The 24,018-nt window shown below is 41.7% G+C and overlaps 1 protein-coding gene across 1 annotated transcript in view; it reads left to right on the top strand.

Moving 5' to 3' along the window:
* Positions 1-10,700: 10,700 nt before the first annotated feature.
* Positions 10,701-24,018, top strand: part of LOC122811251 (receptor expression-enhancing protein 1-like) — a gene marked incomplete in the record, with an annotated part of 933,039 nt that continues 919,721 nt past the window's right edge. Inside the window, 1 exon segment of the mRNA XM_044082970.1 lies at positions 10,701-10,993. Coding sequence (XP_043938905.1) covers positions 10,962-10,993 — 32 coding nt within the window.

The raw sequence follows: 24,018 nt of genomic DNA, 5'->3' as shown, positions 1-24,018 counted from the left end.
TGTTTTGACTGTTCTGCGTGCTTTGTTTTATATTTGTAGCAAAAGATATCATTTAAGCAAGTTTTAGTACATGGAATTTGTTTCTGACCTGTTTTGTGAGTCGTTTGGGCAGTAGGGATGATCCACTCCTGTATATTCCTCCAACTTTAACTGGTTGTCTAATGGCTGTGACTCTGGATCCCATTCTGACACTATGTCACTCTTCTTATGTGCATTAAGAAGACGTTGAGGCTTGGGTGTTCATTTAAGTAGTTTATTGCATACAAATACAGCAGGGTGGATGTCAAGAATATTGAACTTAAAGAAAACTAACTAACTAACTGACTACATAATTGCATACTCACACTCTGGCTGCTCACTCAAAATGGCACTCTTGCCTGCACATGCTCAGTACCCACATGCATGTGCTGACTCACTGGAAAGCTTCTTAAAGGTATATTACACACTCTGATCTACATACCCCTGTAACTATTATCTATACCCTAACCTCTCATCTCACTTGTATTCTCAATTGCTTGCTCTACATGTAATGTAATGCACAATTTCTGATGCATTATGGTCAGAACTATGTGTTTGATAACTGCCTCTGAAATTCCATTATCTGTAACATATTAGATGTAATGTGAAAATTATTGTAAATCACTCCTCTTGTCAATCTCCTATATATTGGAAAGCTAGACTCACAATAGCAGTAAGTCAGTGACATCTCCAAAGATTAAATTATTTTCCTTTTCTGCTATTCTTAAGTAATAAATGCTACTTCTCAGGTCCTCTCAGAAATCACCTAGCCTTAAAGTCTATGCAATCAGAGCAGAGAACAGAAAATAAATATTTCCTAACGTGTCCTAAATACTTTTAACCCTGCAAGATAAAAACACATTTAAAATACAATAAATGTAATGCAAAACAAATTTAAGCTAAAACAAATTACAATGAATAAGAGTTAAATAATAAAAACAATGCAAAACTAAAAACCTTAAATACAGAATTCTATGATAGTCTTATAACAGCAGCATCAGGCCAGTGGCAGCTCCAAAATATATAGTACAGAAAATGAAAAAAAATTCCTTAGTGCATTGCACACTCCTGTACCATCAATGATCTCTGTAATCTGACCACAGAAAGCTCAATTATTGCAATACAGTTCAGATTTTTGCAAGGAAATTTAATTGGTATAAATTTAGGCTGGGATAGTGAGGTTGTGTGCTCTGTACCATTATGAATTAGGTGCTACTTATCTAATGAGATCATCACACACACACACACACACACACACACACACACACACACACTCTTCACGTGTTTCATTTTAACTCTTAGGTGCACAAAGCTTGGACACAATGAGTGACAAACAAATATGTCTGCAAAACACTGCTGCATGACGTGAGTACAGTATTGAGTTTAAATGTGGGCAGGATTGCAACCTAGATAAATTGGAGATCTGGATTATTGTATTTTTGAATAAGTGGAGTTCTAATGTGCATAGAAAAGAAATTAACAGTTTTTTTTTTCAGTGTGTGTGTGTGTGTGTGTGTGTGTGTGTGTGTGTGTGTGTGTGTGTGTGTGTGTGTGTGTGTGTGTGTGTCTTGTGTGAGTGGCAAATGACATTTCCTTCAGAGAAGGATGTGCTGGCAATCAATGTTGTGATTGAAGGCACATATCCAGATATAGTTTACTTCAGAACTTGGGTCACCCAGAAAAAAATAAAGATAAAGTCTATCTGGAGTTTGCAGAAATATTGTAAGGACATTCTAAGGCGAAACCTTACTACCTTACTACCATAGGAAGATTTTGTTTTGCTTTAATCATTGCAACCAGAAGGCCGATGAGCCTGTAATACAGTATGCTGCAGAGTGAAACCAGTACCTTTGAGCTTTGAACTGTATGCAAATTTGGATGCAGCAGTAGGAGATGTGTTTGCAAGTGACAACTGTGCAAAGACTGGCTAAAGTAAATTATTTTGGAATTGAATTTAAGATTTCAAAACATTGTTAAGAATGAATAACACAGGGATATGCAACTAAGGAAGCACAAGACATCTGCTGGTATGGTACATAAAGCAGAAATAAAAGCATATTTTGCAAAATGTTGAACATTTTCTTAATGATGTAACAGTGAAAATCACCTCTCACATTTATAATTATGAATGGGTTAAATAATACAGTTGTGGAAACATGGGAAGTATCAAATTAGTAGGCTGTGATAAAGCAGTTTTGATAAGGGAGTACAATAGGGATTATTGTGACAAAATACTAAATATATAAGGAATATGGAAAGAAGAAAAGTATAATGTGAAAACGGAACTGAAATTGTAATTTTTTTTCCATGCTTTTTGATTCCCATGCCTGCTGACCATCAAGCCTTTCCATATAAGACCAAGCTGGAATGACTCTTATAAGTAAAAAGGAAATAATAATTTATAAATAATAAATCGGCTCAGCTCCCCAGACACTGCAAACTTTAATAGACCAAATGAGCAAAAAAACACATCAACAGTTTACTCTGATGATGCCTGACTATGTATGTGGGTGAAAGCGCTAAGTTATCTGTTCATATGTATAGAATTATTATGTGTTTTTTTTTGCTCGTTTGGTCTATTAAAGTTTGCAGTGTCTGGGGAGCTGAGCCGGTTTATTATTTACAAGTTCATAGGTTCATAGGTTCATAGGTTCGTACTAGGCTATCTGCCCTAGGGCATTTATAAGCCTAGCCAGAATGTGTTTGGCTTTTGCGGTTAGTATACTGTGCCTCTGTCTAACAGTGACACAGAGGTAAACCTCCCATCCACTCATCAAGATTCCTCTTGAAGAGAGAGTCAATGAGGGACTCTGCCTAACCTGGACTAGGATTTTATTCCAGAGTGAAGGGAGCCTCTGGGTTATGAATCTGTCCCTCCAGCATGTCCTATTTATTTCAGTGCTGAGGTTCAAGTCACTGGTGTTATATTGTGTCGGCAAATAATTATTTATGCCTACTTTGCAGGTAATGACATAAAGTGACCATGGAAACTGATACAGGTGTACAACTATCTGTCCTGTCTGAAAACATTTTCCATTCTCCACATTTTAAGAAATGCTTACAGGACACTATTGTGAAGCTTAACACTTAAATGACAGTTTATTAGCATAGGTTCAAAGTTTCATAGGTAGGTACTAGGCTATTGGCCCTAGGGCCTATATAAGCCTAGCCAAATGGTACCCTGGCTTTTGCCAACCAAGAAATTTATTTTCCTGTGCCCCTGCCAAGCAGAGCCACAGAAGTGATCCCTGGGGTAAATTTCCTATCTCCCATCCAATCATCAAGATTTTCCTTGAAGAGTGCTAATGAGGAGCTTTGTTTGATATAGATAGGTAATTTATTCCAGAGTATGGGAAGTCTCTGGGACAGGAACCTATCCCTTCAGCATGTTCTGTTTATTGTGGTGACAAGGTTTAGGTCCCTAGAGTGTGTAGCTCGGAGAGAGTGGGATTTCTTTATGTGGAGCATGTCCAGCAGCTCTGGGTTTATAGGTTCATAGGTTCATAGGTAGGTACTAGCCTATCGACCCAAGGGCCTACGTAAGCCTAGCCAGCAAGGCACCATAGCTTACGCCACCCAAGAAAGTTATTTTCATGTACCACTGTCCAGCAGAGAGACAGAAGTGATCCCCGGGGTGTATTTCATATTTCCCATCCACTCAACAAGATTTTTCTTGAAGAGTGCTAATGAAGAACTTTGCTTGACATAGATGGGTAGCTTGTTCCAGAGTATAGAAAATCTCTGGGACAGGACTCTATCCCTCCAGCATGTCCTGTTTATTGTGGTGACAAGGTTTAGGTCCCTAGAGCATGTAGCTTAGAGGGATTGGGATTTCTTTAGGTGTAGCATGTCCAACAGCTCTGGGTTTGACATAGCTTTATATGTTAGGCAGAGATCACCTTGGAGTAGGCGATATGCGACAGAGTAAATCTGGAGTTTTTTTGAGATGTCCGCGTAGGGCATCTTTTTGAGACCAGTAATCCTCTTTGTGAGGTATTTCTGTGGCCTTTCCAGTTGTTGTAGATGTCTTGTGAGGTACATACCAAAAGGGGCATTGTACTCTGTAATGGGTCTAATGAGTGATGAGTAGAGGGGAACAAAGACCTCTTTTTTCCTGGATGAGAAACCTCTTTTTTCCTGGATGAGAAACCTTTTGTGATGAGGTGTGCCACGTAGAAGGATTTTCTGACTACTGTGGCATTGTGATTATCAAAGGAGAGACTGCTGTCCACCTGTGTCTCAAGGTTTCTTATCACACTTTTGGTGTTAAATAGACTACCCCCTATGTGGTAGTTCATGGGTACAGAGTTTTTACCAAAAGGGATGACATTGCACTTTCTGGCATTGAGCTTGAGGCCATGGCTTTGACACCAGGCATCTGTCTCAGTGAGGCCCTTTTGTAGGATGTCCACATCATTAGGAGTTTTGATTATGGCTCCTAGTTTGCAGTCATCTGTGAACTTTGTTAGCCAAAGACCTTCTGTGTTAGCCTGTACTTCAGAGAAGTAGATACCAAACAGGAGATGACCTAGGACTGAACCCTGTGGTACTCCACTTGTCACTGGTCTGAAGTTGGATTTAGAGTCTGCTACTTTCACAGTGTGGGATCAGTCAGTGAGCCATTTGGCAACCCATCTTGTGACATGGGGATTTATACCTAGTTTAGTGAGTTTATCTATAATTCAGAGTGGGGGGATGGTGTTGAAAGCCATGGCAAGATCTAGATAGGCTATGTGAACCACCTTACCCTCATCTATGTCTTTGGTGACCGCTTCAAAGAAGTCTATCAGGTTTAGGAGACACGATCTGCCTTTTACAAACCCGAAGTGGGTAGGGTCCAGAGTTTGAAGACTACCATTGTCAATGTTTATAAGTTCCATGATGATACGTTCCATAGCCTTGCAAACCAGGCTCATCAGGCTAATGGGACTGTAGTTCCCGGGGTCTGTGGTGACTCCCCCTTTGTAGAGTGGGATAACAATTGCTATGTGCCATTCAGTGGGCACAAAGCCTGAGGTGAGGCTATGATTGAACATGGTACTTAGGTGGGGTGCCAGTTTGTTCTGTAGTTCATGTAGAATGCAGCCTGGGATGTTGTCAGGTCCCACGGATGCCTTATTCTTGGCTTTGGAGAGTGTGTTTTTTACCTGTGCAGCCGTGATTACAGGAACTTTGCATTCTTCCGGTATAGAGATAGGCCCTTTAGGGGATAAGAGAGGGGTAAAGGTAGCACTGAACCTGTCTGCCAGGATGTTGGCAATATCAGTTGGTTCTGTATATTTAGTGCCATTGTGCTGTAATTCAGAGCAGATCTGTGTTGCCATTGAGATTCTTGACATAGCTATAGAATGCTTTGTGGTTGTCTTTAGAATCAGTGGTGATTTTGTTTTTGTAAATAGCTTTGGAGGATTTTATGAGGGATCTTAACTTCTTACTGAGGCTGACCACGGAGTTCCTCCAATCATGGGATTTTACTCTTTTTTGTAACAGTTTCTTTCTTCTGTTGTACAGTTTGTTTATAGCAGGGGACCACCAAATTGGCTTCCTTTTTTTTGAGGATAGCATCTTGGTTCTGTTAGGGATTGCACGATCCATGCACTCATGTAAGTGCTTATAAAGTGCAATTATATAGGATTCAGCAGTCGTACCTCTATTGTCCGTCAGCATGGGTGTTGTGAAGTTTGCCACTTCTGTCTTAAGAAGCGTGAAGTTGGCTTTGGAGAAATTTTTTACGGTGGTTTCCCTAATGGGGGGTGGGGGTGGGATGTGGATGTCTAGGGTGATTTGCTTGTGGTCGGATCTGACCAACAAGGAATTGACCTCTGGTGTGGAACACCGGTTGCCCATCTTGGTAATGACCAGGTCTAGGATATTGCTGCCCTGGTGGGGGTGTGGATAAGCTGATCCAAGGAGTTGGAATTTAGGAATTCCAGAAAACGTTGAGCACAAGAGTTGGTACATGAGTAGTTTTCCCAGTTAATGGTGGAGTAGTTGAAATCACCCATTATTAGGGTGTTAGGTTGTATCCTAATATTTTCCAGTGTATCAAGAAATGAGGAGTGGGAATCCTGGGGCATGGTGGGGGATCTGTAGCAAGCTACAATTTGGATTGCGGTCTTGCTCAGAGTTAGTTGCACTTGGAAATCTCAGATGCATTATGCTGAGCAACTAGCCTGGAGGTGTGGATATCCTTAATGAATATGGACATGCCTCCACCTTTAGTGCTTCAGTCCAGGTTAGGTGGCCAAAAGGTGTGGTATGAATTATAGCCTGGTAATGCAGGGGTGCTCTCTGGAGTCTTGAACCAGGTCTCTGTCACTGCACAGATGTCGATGTTCTCCATTTTAAGGAGTACCTAGAGTGAGTGCATTTTGAGGTTTAGACTTCTAGCATTAAGAAACATTACCCTCTGATTTTGCTTGCTTGTACCTGTTACAGTGGTGAATTTGTCATTTGAATCTTGCCTAAAAAAGGCACTATAGGGGTGACAAGAGCCTTAGCCAGTATCCAGAATCCCAAGGGCAACAGGTGCAGGCCATCTCTGGCAAAGCATCGTGGTTTGTCGATCATGTCATCCCAGACAGACAGATACTGGATCCCCTTAGAATGACATCAAAAGCTTAGCCAATTGTTGAAGTCAATCATTTTGTCCTTGTACTGTGGTATCATTCTGGGTGATGGCAGGATGCTACTCAGGGCTAGGGTCATACCTACCTGGGCTACAAGATTGGAAAGCTCCTCCATGTCTCTTTTCATGTAGTCCAGGGAGGTACATCTCAGGTCATTCACACCAACATGGACAGTGATAGAGTCATATTTGTACTTGTTGTGGAGTGACCTGAGTACATGCGTTATGTGGCAGATCCTGGCACCTGACAGGCAGCTGACAGTAACTTTCTCCTTGTTTAGCCTGGTGAGTGGAACATCAGTGTGCCTGACTATACAGTCACCTATGACTAGAGTGTTGGGTACGTTGTTATGCCTTATGGGCTGTGGTTGAGTGGCACACTGAGTTTGTGGGTTATGTGTCATTTGTGTTATGTTCGGGGGGAGTTGCTTGTGCTTCTGCTTTGGAGGTCCCTGTTGCTTGAGTAGATATTTTTTAGAGCCTCTGCGAATGTAGGTGTGTGTTTTGTGTTTCTATGCGTATGTTTTGGTGGTGTAGGTTTTGAGGGACTATGTGATGAGTGTGGTGTGATGCAAGTGTTTACCTTCTTCTCTTGACCATCTAGTCCAGTCTTGGGTGAAGAGAGCTTTGCCTCCAGTTTGGGTATATAAGTGCATCTCTCACAGGTTGTAGTGTTGGGTTGTAGGAGAAGAGGGTTGTCTGTGTACATGAGGCAATTGCTGCATTGCCCCAAGATGCCCAGATTCATCAGGTAGACAGGAGAAAACACCGGGAGCTGACCCTTAGACATGCCTGGATAGGTGCTTATTTATTAAGTACTAAAAACTGTTTTCCTCTAGACAAGTGAGGAAAGTTGAGTGCTGTAGTAATTTGTAGCTTATTTAGTGCTTACAATGAGTTCTGAACAAGTGCTGAGCTCAAAGAAACAGATTTGAGTGCTGAAACTAGAAAACTGGCTAGTTCTAAGAAACAAAATTAAACTAGAAGGCTTCCATCCAACACAGAAAGGCTTGGGAGCTCAGAAGCTTACAAACAGTCCTGGATACGGCAAATCTGTATCTGGACTAGACGACTTACAGAAAAGTCAGGAAACAAGCTTAGAAAACATTTTTTTTTATTTATGTAAAGTGGAAAGGAGGAGCAGAAGCTAACTGGGTTGACCTTCTCAAATGTTCTCCCTGGAATAGGTAGAATGAGGTAATGACACTAGACTCGGAGGAGTGTCCCAGATTAAATTTACAGTAGGGGTGGGCAACTGCAAAGCCACCAAGTATAAAAACAGGATACCAATAGGGAAGGAGGGTGGGAAACAAAAATCAGAACAAACAAACCCAACCAGATGCTTAACAATTGTGGAAAATTCTAGTTAATACCTCACACACAGTGAGTAAAATAAAAGTGTTATAAATAACTCAGAAATAAGCAAAAAAAATAGGATACTTAATGTTATATATCACAGATTAGTTAGCTCAGAGCCCTTCATCTGACTTCCTCCAATTAGCTCAGTCTGAAATGGCATCGTGTAAAATTATTATTTTTATTATATGCATGAATGCATTTGATTGGTTAAAGTCCTTTTACAATAGTTAATTGCTTTGAAATAAGTCAACAAGTAGATATAAAATATATTAACTAGATTTATATTTCTCCGTTTATCTGCATACTTATTTAATAAAATATCTCACATGAGCATGGTTAGTTATGTGTCATATACATAGTAATCTTTTTGTCTCTTGGACTCCAGAGAAAAAAGAATCTATCTAGACATTCTGATGAAAAAAAAATATTTTCCTTGCATGCCAATTGTGTTTTTTAAATTATCCCCTCCTTAATCCTCAGCCCTATTATTAAGGTATTAAGATGCAGCTCAGCGCTCAGCCTCCCATTTCCAAAATGTGAAACACTACATCTCATAATGTGGAACAGATGATCCAAGTAGAATGCTCACAATATAGTTAAAATGTGTTAGTTCCTAATTATAAAAACGCCCTTTTAATGAATTGAAATGATTCAGTATTATTTACCACAGATACTAGTTTTTAAAATGATTAATGCTAAATGTGTGACCGACACTTTTAATGGGGAGCAGTGCGGATGCGGAACAAAATGAGAATCGGTAGTCTTATTGAGGTTACTTTGAAAACAAATCCATAACGAGAGAAAAAGGGACAGCCACTCCATTCCAGGCAATATACCTGGTTATAAATAATATTTAATTACTTACATGAAAACAATGTCACGCACTGATAATATAGGCAGACATACTGAAAGCTGATTTGAAATGTATATTCCTGTAAACTTGTCGTTGTGGAATTTATTTATATGTTTACTTTATTATTTTAATTTGAGAATGTCTCTTTCTTTATATTAACACCGTATTAGCTTTCTTTTGAGACCCATGTGCACCCTAAAGGCAATTAGGAATTTTATGCATAATATGGGCGGCACCAAGTTGTGACATTTCCGCCCGCTCCCCCAAAGGGGCTAGAATCGACTGGTGACGTGAAGACGGTCATTTTTCTCACTAAAATCATCCTCCTTATCCTTAGTATGAGCAGGCTAGATTCCGTTGGCTGAAAGAACTAGGTCCCTTCGACCAAGGGAATCAAGCCACAACCTTAATGCAAGAAGACGACGGGCATGTGTGGTTACAGGCAGCCAAGCGAGTGTGCACAAGGAAAGTCACATGTAAGGAGGGGGCAGTCCCTTAACTGGTGCCGGGTTGTCTAAATTACCGCTACTCACTTAATTTAACTGAGCAGGACGGTGTTTAGACCCAGAAAGGTTGCCCTCTCTGTACATTTCGTTTGAATTTTTTTCTCATCTCTTCTGGTAATACGTCTTCCACATATTGCCCTTTTGTTCCACATCCCGGAGATGGAGAGGATTTTAATATTGTTTTAGAATTTGTTAATTTTCCTGAGAGAAGAATTTGAGATATAGGAGAGTAATTCTGCGTGTTATTATGGATTTTACTTGTTTTTTTTTCTGAAATGTCCTTAGCATATTTAATTTTTCTTCTCTTTCAGCTTTTCCTGGTTAGGGGTCGCCACAGCGAATCACCTGTCCGCTCATGATTGGCTGTGGAGTTTTACAGTGACGAGTTGCTAGCCCGGCGCCCAACCTTCCACAGAAGGCACACACACTAGGGCCAATTTAGAGTGTCCAATCCACCTACTGTATGTCTTTGGGAGGAAACCCACGCGACCACAGGGAGGACATACAGACTCCCGCACTGGGGGCAACTCAGCCTAGAATCGAACCGGAGAACCTCTTGCTGTGAGGCGGCAACGTTAATCGCTGCACCACCGTGGCCGCCCAGCATATTTAATTTTTATTTGTACTAAAAAATAGTTGCTATGGTGGTGCTGCGGTAGCGTTGTCGCCTCACAAAAAGACGTTGTTCTGTTCATTTCTCAGCTAGAGAGTCTTCTGAGTGCAGACATGCGTTAATGGCCGTACCTTCGTTGAAGGTTGTGCGTCAGGGCCGGCAACTCGGCACGTAAAAATCTATGCCAATTATAAGCGGACCGGAATTCAGCTGTGGCGACCCCTAACCGGGAAAAGCTGAAAGACGCAAACAAACTAAAATAATTGGGTAATATCGTGCAATCATAATTTTACCTTTGGCTCAGGTAGTGACTGAAATCTGCCTTTATGGACAAGTTTCTGGTAAACAAATCAAAATAAAGTACAGAGTAAATGAAGAAAACCGTGGTACTTATATTAGGGAAATATGTACTAACCAGTTATAGCATGGTTGGTTTATGGAAAAGTGTAAAACTTCCCTGAGTAGGGGATATAACTTTATTCCCGCTAAACATATTTCAATAAATGTCTCCTCATCAAAAGCTTCAGTTATCAATCAAGCCCTTCCGACAGCTATTCAAACTAAGCCACGCCTTCCCGTGGGCGTAATAAAAAGGACCACTGTGAACAAGACTGTTCTTGGCCCCGCCCAAAGTTTTCGCCAGGAAAATTCTGATATCGGAAATGCAGTCACCAAACTTTTGAGTTGGTACGCCCTTCACGCTACTTAAAATCAGGTAACCACGCCTATTTACTTGCCCACAGTTCACCCTCTTTAGACGTTGTTGCTAACGCTCATTGTGTGTTTTGTCAAGTCCAAAAGTGAGCATCAACTTCTATGTAGTAAGTGGATGCAGTTTAAATGGTAATGGGGCTGTAAAAAAGTCAATCGGCGGCAGAAGGGATCTAGGAAAAATTCCAGGGTTTGAGAAAACGGAGCACTTTAAGCAAATCTGGTGGCTTTACTCACAGAATAAGTGAATTTCTGTAATAAATCAGAGGCGTCATGGTGTCATGGCTTATCTCTCGGATTGTTGTGTGAGTATTGTGGTATAGTTATTCTATTTGTTGTGGTGTAATGGGTAAAATTCATCCATCCAGGTAAATTTAGCTGGACAGGTTACCCAGTTGATTTCTCTTTTGAATTTTCATGGTTCTCTAACTGTTTTTGATGTTGGGTACGTTTGAATAGTTCTGCTCCCTAAAATCGCCCGTTTATTTGTCTTCAAATGTTAAGATCACGGGTCTGTTTGGTAAACGTGCCTTGGGCCAAACGGCTCACGTAGATAAGTGCTGCTTCGCCTAGTGATCGTCATGCCATGCTTACAGCACCTTCGTCTTTTTGTGAAGTGATTAAGGCATACCTGTCAAGTGAGGAACGTACCTCATTTGGGGTCTTAAAGTTCATGTTCCTCAAAGTTCCACATTGAAAAACTCTGTCACACGTTCAGTGTTGGGGTTTTTTTTTAAGTGAAATACATGGAAAATAGAAATAAATCATTAATTCATTAGTATGTCTTTGTAAGTAAAATCAGCATTTTAACCATCCTATGGCCTAGCTAGTTGAAGTTGTTAGTAAGCCATTAGTATGTGTTCCACACTTTGCCCATTTGCTCCACATTATGAGGGCTAGCGTTCCTCATTTTGGAGATGGAAGTAACTGGTCTGTGTGGTGGTATGATCTGGGCTTTATCGGCTGCCATAAACTTAGTTTTAATTGGGAAGATAGAACTTTTATTTCTGCCACTTTGTTTTGGATCAGTGTAGTGATTTGTATAAAAAAATAAAAACACAGCTTGGCAACTGTCAGCTACAGTGTGTTTATTGATGAATGCTTAATTACAGCTTTGTTAGTCTTGTTTTTGTAGAGTGATACTTGCCTGCACGTTTGTAAAGCAAAGCACTCCACACTACTAGAATTTCTAAACCATTTTTGCAACTCTTATCTACCCTAGTTCCCAAAGAAGTTCCACAGGTGTATTGTTTCAGTTCCCCTCAACATAGCAGCATGTAAGTAAATATTAACTTCCCCATTTCACAGTTGAAAAATATTCCCCTAGGTGCTGCTTGCATTGTAATCATATTATCCTTGTCACCTCCAGTGGGGTGAAAAAAAAAAAAAGAAATGAATAAAACCGGTAGTAGTTTGTTCTACTGTTGTGTAGAGGTTTTAATGATTAGTTATATTTCCATTTTTTTTTTGTCTTAAGTATTGGGTGTAAATACCTAACTGGTATTAATCTATGAAAATAGACGTGGATCAGAGAAAATCAAATATATTTACACTGAGGAGAGGCAGTACTTTATCATCGCCAAAAGTTTTATGGATCTTAATGGGGATAGTTTAGGAGCACTTTGTCACAGCAGTGAAATATTTGGTATAATAGGGCATCCAAAATTGGAAGAGTATTCTGTTGGATGAGAAAAATTGCCATGGATTCAAAGGACAATAATAAGGCCTTTTTCAGCTATGTTAGGAACCTGGGTGGAAACTCACAGATATGCTCAGAATTAGTCCAAAATGATACAAAAATCACTGAACCCACAGACATTGCCAACATACTGGCAGACAGGTTCAGTGCAAACCCCTAAAGGAGAGATAACTATCCCAGCCGAGTGTAGCCTCCCGACATCTCAAATGCGCAGGTGAAAGCTGCTCTCTAAAGCTAAAAACACAGCATCAATGGGACCGATGGTGTCATAAGGCAGCTGTTTAATCTCAGCCTTACCACAGGATAACAAGTCTAGTCTGCAAAGCTATGGAGAGGATCATAATGGAGCTCATAAACAAAGATATAGGGACTTGCAGACATTGGACCCACCCAGTTTGGCTTTGTCAAGGGAAGATCATGCCTTTTGAACTTGGTAATAGTCACCAAGGCCATTGATGAGGGAAAGGCAGTCCATACAGCCTACCTTGACCTTGCAATGTAAACCCATATGTCACAAGATGGGTTGCAAACTGGCTAGGACAGAACCCACAGGGTTAGAGTTGCTGGCGCTGTGTCAGACTCCAAGCCGGTCACAAGTGGTGTCCCACAGGGCTCGGTTCTTGGCCCCTATTGTTTGGCATCTACTAAGTACAGGCTAACATGGGAGGACTTTGGTGACAAAGTTTGCAGATGACTGCAAACTGACACTGATATCCTTCAGAAGGGACTCACGGAAACAGATAGCTGGTGCCAGAGCCATGGCCTGAAGTTAAACGCCAAAAATGTATAGTCATAAAACAAGGTAACCCCAAGCTACCATATAGGTGGCAATCCACTAAGCACAGAAGAGGTTATCAGGGACCTGGGGACCCAGGTTGACAGTGGCCTTTCTTTGACACTCACATTGCTAAAGTGGTTAGAAAGACCTTCTACATTGCCCACCTGATCATGAAGGGATTCACATCCAGATCTAGTGAGGTCATTGTTTATCAGACCAATGATCGTACAATGCCCCATTCGATGTATCTCACCCGACATCTGCAGCAATTGGAGAGACCCCAAAAGTTCCTCACCAAAAGGATAAAGGGACTCCAAAATCTGTCATATGCTGCCAGATTGAATAGAGCTGGAGTTTCTTCAGTCGCATACCGTCTGCTCAGAGGTGACATGTGCCTGACATACAAGGCCATGTCCAACCCGGAATTAATGGACATGCTCCACCTCAAAAAAATCCAAATCCACCAAAACCACTAGAGCAAGCGACTTAAACCTTAGCACGGATATAAATAGGACGTGCTGGAGGGATAGATTTATCACTCAGAGACTCCCTATGCTGTAGAATAAAATCCCGGTCCATGTGAGGCAGAGCACCTCGCTGACTCTGTTCAAGAGAAATCTAGACCTGTGGATGGGAAGATCGAATCATCTCTGGGTCACGGCTGGACAGAGGCACAACAAACTAATGGGCACAGTATTTTTTATTTGGGCTAGGCTTATAAATGCCTTAGGGCAGATAGCCTAGTATAAACCTATGAACCTATGATATGTGAAGGTGCTTATTGTTGGTCCCGAGGTGGAGCATTCTAGGAGGGCTCTCACAGTTGTGAAAACTGGGTAATAATACTATGTGGTAGAGTTGTCGGGTAGGAGGTAGAAATACAAACCCTACTGTGATAACATCATAAAGCCCCAGCTTTCATGTATTTGCAGTGGTTTTCTGGAGGAACCAGAGGTTTCTTTTTGTAGATTGCCTAATTGTGTCTGGGTCAGGCATCACAGTTGATGAACTAGCTGTGTCTGCCCTAGCAGCAACCTTTTATTTGGGTTGAGGGAATCGGAGCAGTATTTCAGGAGTTTGGGGGATATGTTTACTGGTAGGCCTGTGTGTATGTATGCCCTTGGTCGAGTATCATGTGGGCAATGAACCCCAACAGGTCATCAGTCCTCTTAATGGGTGCCTGAGAGAGTAGCTACAGGATGTCTCCATGGGTTTTGTTAGCGGCACTAGTGTCAAAATGTGATAGCACCAGATTTTGTGTGGACCACAGTAAGGTGAACAATCACACAGAGGCTGGTTCTTACACCATGCCAATGACAGGTGAAGCTTTACAGCAGCTGGGTGGGGGGAGGGGATAATAATTGTTTCCATTTGGGTTATACAGGTTTATAACGGTGCCTTTTGGAATGAGAAAAAAATGCTCCAACTTCCCTAGCGGCTGGTAGATCACGTCCTAGCAGGAGATTGCAGATGGCAGTATTACCCAGGTATGCAAGGGCAAAAAGTCAGGGTCAGAACATGCTCCACATGTCCGTAAGGTGTTGGGCAGACTGCAAAAGATAGTGTTACTATCAAGGCCAAGAAGTGTCACGTGTGTATGGAAGAGGTATCTTCTCTGGGTTACCAGGTGGGTTGTGGAAAAATTAGGCTGCAGCTACACAAGGTAGAGGTTAGAGTGTGGCCCACCCCTACCATCAAGAAACGGCTGAGGGCATTTTTTGGGATGGTAGAGCTTCAGTTATGCTATCTAAGTTTCTTTTAAATTTTTTCCTGTGAGTATATGGATGTTTAGTTGGAGTAATCCTCATTGAATTTTGGCTTTTTGTTAAGGTTAACCTAATAGTATGATTTGTGCCAGTGATTTGTTCTTTGGTCAGAGGCATGTCATATGCAGGTATGTACCAGGTCAAGATGGTCCTGATATCCTTCTATATGCCCTGGAAGGCTTCAGAAAATGTGTGGGTATAGAAAAGATAAGTAGGCTTGTAGTGTAAACGGGGAATATGAAATGAAGGAAACATGACTGAACACACAGATTAATCCTAGCTACCTTTCCATTACTACATGTCCATGTTATGTGAAAGTAAATGTTTGTCATATTTCCCATCCTATATGCAAATCTTAAGGGTATGTCATCAGAAATGAGCATGTACTTTTTGTTGAGAAACAAACATCTACCTATAATTGAAGGCTGAGGGGAGAAGTTAACGTCAGTACGTCATACCTGAATTTGTGGCTTAATTGGTTAAAATGTAATTCATCCTGTGGTTTGAGGTGTAAATTTTGAAGCAAAGTTAAATATTAAGAGCATTATTTCAGTGTCTTAGTTTAAATGGCCCAGAGTAACAGACTATTCATCTGCAGTCTGGGCCAGCAGCAGTCCAGTACTGAAAAGAATATGGATCATAATCTGTAACTGAAATGTTGACAATTGCATGATCAGCACAGTAATTGAAACACGGATTATTTAAGAAAAGACTGATTTTTAAAACATAGTAACCTTGTTCCTCTCTATTAGTATTTGTCTACAAAATTTGTTTTTATTTACAATTTGTTAGTAATTGCAGGTGTGGGGGTGGCCACATCCTTTGATTTCCTGTCCTTGCCTATTTAAGTGGTACAGTTTGAAATATTTTCTGCTTAAAAACCTCAGCTTTGGCCAGCTAAGATCTAGCTGTATTCAACTGAATGTATAAGAGAATTTAAGTACCTTTATCTGTACTTTTTTCCAAATACAGTATTTAATTGATTTAACTGTGTTGCATGATTATTAACTGAACTGGAAGTTTTGACTCTTCTTCAGTTAGTTTTCCCACCCGCTGTGTTTCTGTTTTGGTGTTAATCTTAGTGGCTTTGAAACTGCCCGCCCCTCTTGTAAATTTGTGTTTGGATACTCCTTCTGGGCCCATTTCATTTGCTCACTCAACTGAGTGCAGTGAGATCATGTTCTGATTTCAGGCACTTCTACTGTGTACAAAGAGAGCATCTGGGAAAGGGAACAAAAAAAAAATTAAACTTGTTTCCTGCCTTTCCTGTTAAGTGGTCTAGACTGTTTGTAGGCTTCTGAGCCCCCAAGCACTTCTATGTTGGAGGGAAGCCTTCTAGCTTAGTTTTGTTTCTTAGAACTAGCCAGTTTTCTAGTTTCAGCACTCAAATCTGTTTCTTTGAACTCAGCACTTGTTCAGAACTCATTGTAAGCACTACATAAGCTGCAAATTACTACAGCACTCAACTTTCCTCACTTGTCTAGTGGAAAGCAGTATTTAGTACTTAATAAATAAGCACTTATCCAGGCATGTCTAAGGGTCAGCTCTCAGTGATTTCTCCTGTCTACCTGATGAATCTGGGCATCTTGGGGCAATGCAGCAATTGCCTCATGTACACAGACAACCCTCTCCTCCTACCACCCAACACTCCAACCTGTGAGAGATGCACTTATATAGCCAAACTGGAAGCTAAGCTCTCTTCACCAAAGCCTGGACTAGACGGTCAAGAGGAGAAGGTAAATACTTGCACCACACTCATCACATAGTCCCTCAAAACCTACACCACCAAAACACACACCTACATTAGCAGAGGCTCTCAATAAAAACCTGCCCAAGCATCAGGGACGTCCAAAGCATAAACGCAAGCAAACTCCAGCCCCCAACACAACCCAAATGACACACAGCCCACAAAACTCAGTGTACCACTCAACCACAGCCCATAAGGCATAACAACGTACCCAACACTCTAGTCACAGGTGATTCTATAGTCAGGCGCACTGATGTTCCACTCACTAGACTAAACAAGGAGAAAGTTACTGTCAGCTGCCTGTCAGGTGCCAGGATCCGCCACAACGCATGCACTCAGGTCACTCCACAATAAATACAAATATAACACTGTCATTGCCCATGTTGGTGTGAATGACCTGAGACGTACCTCCCTGGACTACATGAAGAGACATGGAGGAGCTCTCTGATCTTGTATCCCAGGCAGGTATGACCCTAACCCTGAGTAGAATCCTGCCATCACCCAGAATGATACCACAGTACAAGGACAAAATGATTGACTTCAACAATTGGCTAAGCTTCTGGTGTCATTCTAAGGAGATCCAGTATTTGTCTGCTTGGGATGACATGATCGACTGCGTGGGACGACATGATTGACATTCCACGATGCTTTGCCAGAGATGGCCTGCACCTGTTGCCCTTAGGATTCCGGATACTGGCTAAGGCTCTTGCCACCCCTATAGTGCCTTTTTTAGGCAAGGTAAAAATGACAATTTCACCACTAACAGGTACAAGCAAGCAAAATCTGAGGGTAATGCTACTCAATGCTAGAAGGTCTAAACCTCAAAATGCACTCGAGGCACTCCTTAAAATGGAGAACATTGAAATCTGTGCAGTGACAGAGAACTGGTTCAAAGCTCCAGAGAGCACCCCTGCATTACCATGCTTCAATTCATACCACACCTTTCGGCCACCTAACTCAGAAAGAAGCACTAAAGGCGGAGCCGTGTCAATATTCATTAAGGATAGCCACACTTCCAGGCTAGTTGCACAGCATAATGCATCCGAGATTATCCAACTGCAACTAACTCTGGGCAAGACTGCAATCCAAATTGTAGCTTGCTACAGACCTCCCACCATGCCCCAGGATTCACACTCCTTTCTTGATGCACTGGAAAGTATTAAGGTACAACCCAACACCCTAATAATGGGCGATTTCAACTACCCCACCATTAACTGGGAAAACTACTTGTGTACCAACTCTCTTGCTCAACGGTTTCTAGAATTCATAAATTCGAACGCCTTGGATCAACTTATTCACACCCCCACCGGGGCAGCAATATCCTAGACCTGGTCATTACCAACATGGGAAACCGGTGTTCATACCAGAGGTCAATTCCTCTTTGGTCAGATCTGACCACAAGCTAATCAGCCTAGACATCCCCACATCCCACCTCCAATTAGGGAAGCCATTGTAAAAAAAAAACTTCTCCAAAGCCAACTTCACACTTAAGACAGAAGTGGCAAACTTCATGACACCCATGCAGACTGACAGTAGAGGTATGACTGCCAAATCCTACACAAATGCACTTTATAAGCACTTATGCAAGTGCATGGATCATGCTATCCCTTATAGAACCAAGATGTTATCCTCCAAAAAAAGGAAGCCATTCTGGTGGTCCTCTGCCATAAACTCCACAACAGAAGAAAGAAACTGTTGCAAAAGAGTAAAATCCCATGACTGGAGGAACTCCCTGGTCAACCTCAGTAAGAAGCTGAGATCCCTCATAAAATCCTCCAAAGCTAGTTACGAAAACAAAATTGTCACTGACTCTAAAGACAACTACAAAGCATTCTATAGCTATGTCAAGAATATAAATGGGAACACTCAGATCTGCTCTGAGTTACAGCACAATGGCACTAAATATACAGAACCAACTGATACTGCCAACATCCTAGCAGACAGGTTCAGTGCTAACTTTACCCCCCTCTCACTCCCTAGAGGGCCCATCTCTATACGGAAGAATGCAAAGTTCCTATAATCACGGCTGCACAGGTAAACACACTCCAAAGCCAAGAACACAGCATCCATGGGACCTGACAATCTCAGGCTGCATTCTACACAAACTACAGAATGAACTGGCACCCTACCCAAGTACCATGTTCAATCATAGCCTCACCTCAGGCTTTGTACCCACTGAATGGTGCACCGATACGGTTATTCCACTCCACAAAGGGGGAGCCATGATGGACCCTGGGAACTACTGCCCCATTAGCCTGGCGAGCCTGGTCTGCAAGGCAATGGGACGTATCATCGTGGAACTCCTAAACAAAGACATTGGTAATCTCCAAACTCTGGACCCTACCCAGTTTGGATTTGTAAAAGGCAGATCATGTCTCCTATACCTGATTGACTTCTTTGAAGCAGTCACCAAAGCCATAGATGAGGGTGAAATGGTTCACACAGCTTATCTAGATCTCGCCAAGGCTTTCAACACCATCCCCCACTCTGGAATTATAGATAAGCTCACTAAACTAGGTATAAATCCCTGTCGCGAGATGGGTTGCCAACTGGCTCACTGACAGAACCCACACTGTGAAAGTAGCGGATTCCAAATCCGACATCAGACCAGAGACCAGTGGAGTACCATAGGGTTCATTCCTGGGTCCTCTCCTGTTTATCTACTTCTGAGGTGCAGGCCAACATGGAAGGTCTTTGGCTAACAAAGTTTGCAGATGACTGCAAACTAGGAGCCATAATCGAAACTCCTAACGATGTGGACAAACTACAAAAGGGCCTCCCTGAGACAGATACCTGGTGTCAAAGCCATGGCCTGAAGCTCAATGCCAAAAAGTGTATTGTCATTCCCTTTGGTAAAAACTCTGTACCCATGAACTACCACATAGCTGGTAGTCTACTTAATGCCGAAAATGTGATGAGACCTTGGGACACAGGTGGACAGTAGTCCCTCCTTTGATAATCACATCGCCACAGTGGTCAGGAAATCCTACATGGCTCATCTCATCACAAAAGGATTCTCGTCTAGAAAAAAAGGTCATTGTTCCCCTCTACTCGTCATTCATTAGACCCATTATAGAGTACAACGCCCTTTTGGTATGTACCTCAAGACGTCTACAACTGGAAAGACCACAGAAATGCCTCGGATGCCCTATGCAGACCGTCTCAAACTACAGCTTTACTCAATCGCATATCGCCTATTCAGGGGTGATCTCTGCCCAACATACAAAGCTATGTCAAACCCAGAGCTGTTGGACATGCTCCACTTAAAGAAATACCAATCCCTCCGAGCTACACGCTCTAGGGACCTAAACCTTGTCACCGCAATAAACAGAACATGCTGGAGGGATAGATTCCTGTCCCAGAGACTTCCCATACTCTGGAACAGACTACCTATCTATGTCAAACAGAGCTCCTCATTAGCACTTTTCGAGAAAAATCTTGATTGGATTTGAAATGGGAAATTCACCCCGGAGATCATGTCTGTGGCTCTGCTCGACAGGAAAATAATTCTCTTGGGTGGCGAAAGCCAGGGTACATTTTTTGGCTAGGCTTGTATGGGCCCTAGGGCCGATAGTCTAGTACCTACCTATGAGAGTTTACAGTTAGAAAACATGTTTCATGACTGTAGCATAGATAGCATGGCATCCCTATCTAGACTGATTGTTATCCAGGATCTTGGTGCCTTTATGGACAATTCCTTAATCAGAAAATCCTTTTGTCTGGCCAACTAATGTTTACAGGTTTCTCATATGGATCCAAAAAGTTGCTGCCTATCCTGTATTAGACCAATTACTCAGTGCAGTGCCCCTTATGGGGTAGGTGGTTCTCTAATCCCAGTGCACAATTTAAAAAAAAAACTGCGGCTCTTCTCAACTAAAGCTCATGTGCCTGAAGTACCTTGACTACCAAAATGCACTTGAATCCCTATGTCCAGTGTCTTACAGATGTTCCACTGCTGGTTTATATTTATCCCTTCTGGATCAGCTATACCTTCTTAAAACAGTGTCACAAACTTGCATACTAGTGATTTAAAAATTCACTAATAGATAACAGGAAACTTTGAAATGATTTGTCAACCAACAAATAAAAGGGACCTACTGAAAATGATTAGTTTAATCTGCTAATGGATATCCATCTCTGGAATCTTTAACTGGATAGGTAGCCAGAAATTTTCCCCAGGCCTACCTTTTCAGTCGTCTGCATATGACAGTGGGTGTTGCCAAGGCTTTAATGACCCTTGGCTTTATCTGCTTTGTATATGCTATGATCTCTGAACAGCCTGTTTGTTCCCTTAGGACAAGAGGTGATAAGGGCACCATTATGCGGGTATCCATTGTGACTGGGCATGTTCAGATTGAAGTCCCTTACCGTCGGAGATTTCCTGCCAGCAGAGAGAGGGTGGCTGAGCCCTGAAAGAACAATGCTAGGAACAGAAACAAAAAATGTCCACACCCTGGCATGAACAAATAAATCAAAGGGTGGGTGGAGGGAGTGGCTACTGCAGCAGTTTACAAACATGTACTGTTAAGGTATGTTCAACTTATCTAACTGTACTGTGTTAATCCCATTGATCACTAACTACTGCAGCAGACTGCTATGTGGTTAGATTACCGCAATTAACTACATTTGTGAGTTGGAAGGAGAAGAGCCCATCTACTGTGTAAAAGTATGCACAGAGTACATGTAGTAGCTGCTTCTAGAATATTTAAAATCCAGTACTTTCCAAAAAAACATTAAGTCAAAGTCCTGGTTAGACTCCTGCCTCTGATATTTATGATGGTCAGTATAACAAAATGTGTAATAGCCATAAACAAGCATTTGGAGGTAATCTATTTTGACACGGGTTGTCCCTCCTCATCTTCACAGCAAATAAACAGTTGATCTAGCTCTGAAAGCTTTAATTCTGGCAAGATGGTACTTGAGCTGCCTGTGGACATCCCACGGTGGTGAGTATCCTTTCTCTCTCATTTTTAGTTTTTGGAAAATAAAACAGGAGAGGGATAGTTTGGCTTAAGGTAAACTTGGACACTACTTTGGGCATAAAAGAAGGATTAGTTCTCAAAGAAATCCTGTCCCTGTAGAAAATGAGATTGGGTTAACTTGCCGTAAGAGCCTGCAACTCGGATACCCGTGCTGGTTTTCATGTTAAGAACCTTAAGTCAGCCGTATTAGCTGGTTCAAATGGAGCAAGTGTTGCCCTGCTTTGTGATCTTAATTTTGTTAGAGAGGCTGTTTTATTGGATACATCTTGTGCAAAACTCCTTTCAAGAACATTTTGATATAAAGACTGCCTTGAAAAAGAATCCATGGCAGACATGATACAATGGCTGATAAATGAACCTTGATAGAGGAATAAAAGGCCCCAGGATAATAGCTTAAAATATTATTGCAAAACCAGTGAACAACTAGCCCTGATAGGGTGCTGGTTATGTTGTTGGCACCAACTAGAAAACCTTTTCTATTTGCTAACGTATGATTTTCTAGTATCTGGCTTTCTTGCCTCAATTAGTAGTGCCTCAAAGGAATTAAGACTCCATCCAGGCATTCAATTAAAGATGATTAGTGGTGACTGTGTCAAACATCCCAGTTCTTGTGTGAGTAGATCAGTCTGTGGAAGCTTGTGGTAACTGCCCCTGGCCCTTTCCAAAATAAGGGAAAGCCATAGTTACCTGGACCAGAAGGGTGTCACCACAATGATCTTGGATTCCTTTTTAATCTTCAGAAGTACCCTGCATGTATTAGTGAAAAGGGTAGAAAAGCATACATGAACATTCCTAAGGACAAAAGGCATCTGTCTTCCGGGCTTTCTTGCATGGAATCCTGGAACAGAATCTTGTCAGTTGATTCTTCAAAAATGAGGCAGAGGTTTGCTAGAGGAATTCCCCACAAGATGGGTCAAATCTTGGAAGAGCCCCCCCGATCTGATTTCCACTCCTGAGGGTCTACCGTGTCCTGCTGTACTTGTCTGCAATACAGGTTTGCTCTGACTGAATCAAGGATGCCTGCTAGGTGAAGTTGTTCTATGAAGCTATATCCCAAGCTATCGTGGCTAGTCTGAAAAGGGGCTGTGGTCTGGTTTCCCTGTAACCCCTTGAAGAGGTCTGTGGGACCAAGGATGGTTGAGTGCCTTCATCAGGCCAAGCATCTCCTTGAGATTTATGTGCTTGCATCTGTCCTTTGTGTCCTACACCCCCTGCACTTTCATCCCTCCTGAAACTGCTCCCCAAGCAAAGTCCAAAGCATCTGTGGGTACTGACTGCCTTTAAAGCAGGGAGGGAGAATGGGAGACCTGGATTCAAGGATATCTTATTTCCACCAGATGTGTCTAACAAACCCTAGCACTGGGATTTGAAAAGGTAACTGATGGATAATGCTGAGCAAAGAGAGGCTTTCAGAATGGATAGTCAGCAGAATATCAGGGACAGAGGAAAAGGAAAGTAATTCTAATTGTTAAAGGGGCTCAGATAGTGATAGATGATATGGGGGGGGGGGATTGTAGATTGTATTAGTAAGGGGCTGTAGCCAGGGATGAGGATTACAATGGCATGTTTTATGTATTCCACCGAAAATTGCTTTTATGGAGCTAAAAAAAATTTTTGGGAGAACAAAATCCGTTTTCTGTAAGTTTTTATATTTAGAGCCATTGATTGACAGAAAATAATGGATTCAGATATACAAGGATATTATGGTAATCAAGAACACTTGGTGCTATTTGAAGATATTTTTTTACCTGATAAATCCAAAAAAGGACATCTCAGTATTGTTGGACATTTTGGGGCAGTTTCATGTCTTTTCAGGATATAAAATAAATGAAGGTAAAACAAAGGCTATAGGCATGAATTATGTACCCAGAGACGCAAATTGGTTCAGCAACCAATATTTATAGGGACACAAGATAAATTATTTAGGAGTATGGATTCAGTAGCATAGTTAGGACAGGTCGAGAGGGGCAACAAACCTGGACACAGTGTTTGGGTGGGGGTGGGGTGGTGCTGCTATCAGCCAGTCCCGATTGCTCTTTAATGTAATACTGGCTTTTAATGCTGGTACTGCTTTTGCAGTTAAACCCAAGCACTGTAGCACTTGTGTATGGTATAAGCTATAGGACCTGCTTGCTATGTTGTAGCTAACAGTTCACTGCAGTTTAAAATAAATACATTTTTTTTTTTATAAACTAAAACTTGAGCTCTGTAGTGCTTCATGTGTGCAGGTATAAACTGTAGCAACATTTGCTGCAGTTTAAATTTTGTTTTAATACAATGTTAAAGGTGGGTAGGGGGTAGGGCACCTGCTTCGTTTGCCAGTAGAACTAACATCTTTTTTGTGAGTTATGTAGAGCC

The sequence above is a fragment of the Protopterus annectens genome, chromosome 9.part0, assembly GCF_019279795.1.
Source record: "Protopterus annectens isolate FY-2018-M chromosome 9.part0, PAN1.0, whole genome shotgun sequence".
NCBI classification, from domain to species: domain Eukaryota; kingdom Metazoa; phylum Chordata; order Ceratodontiformes; family Protopteridae; genus Protopterus; species Protopterus annectens.
This window is presented reverse-complemented; position numbering and strand designations above follow the sequence as displayed.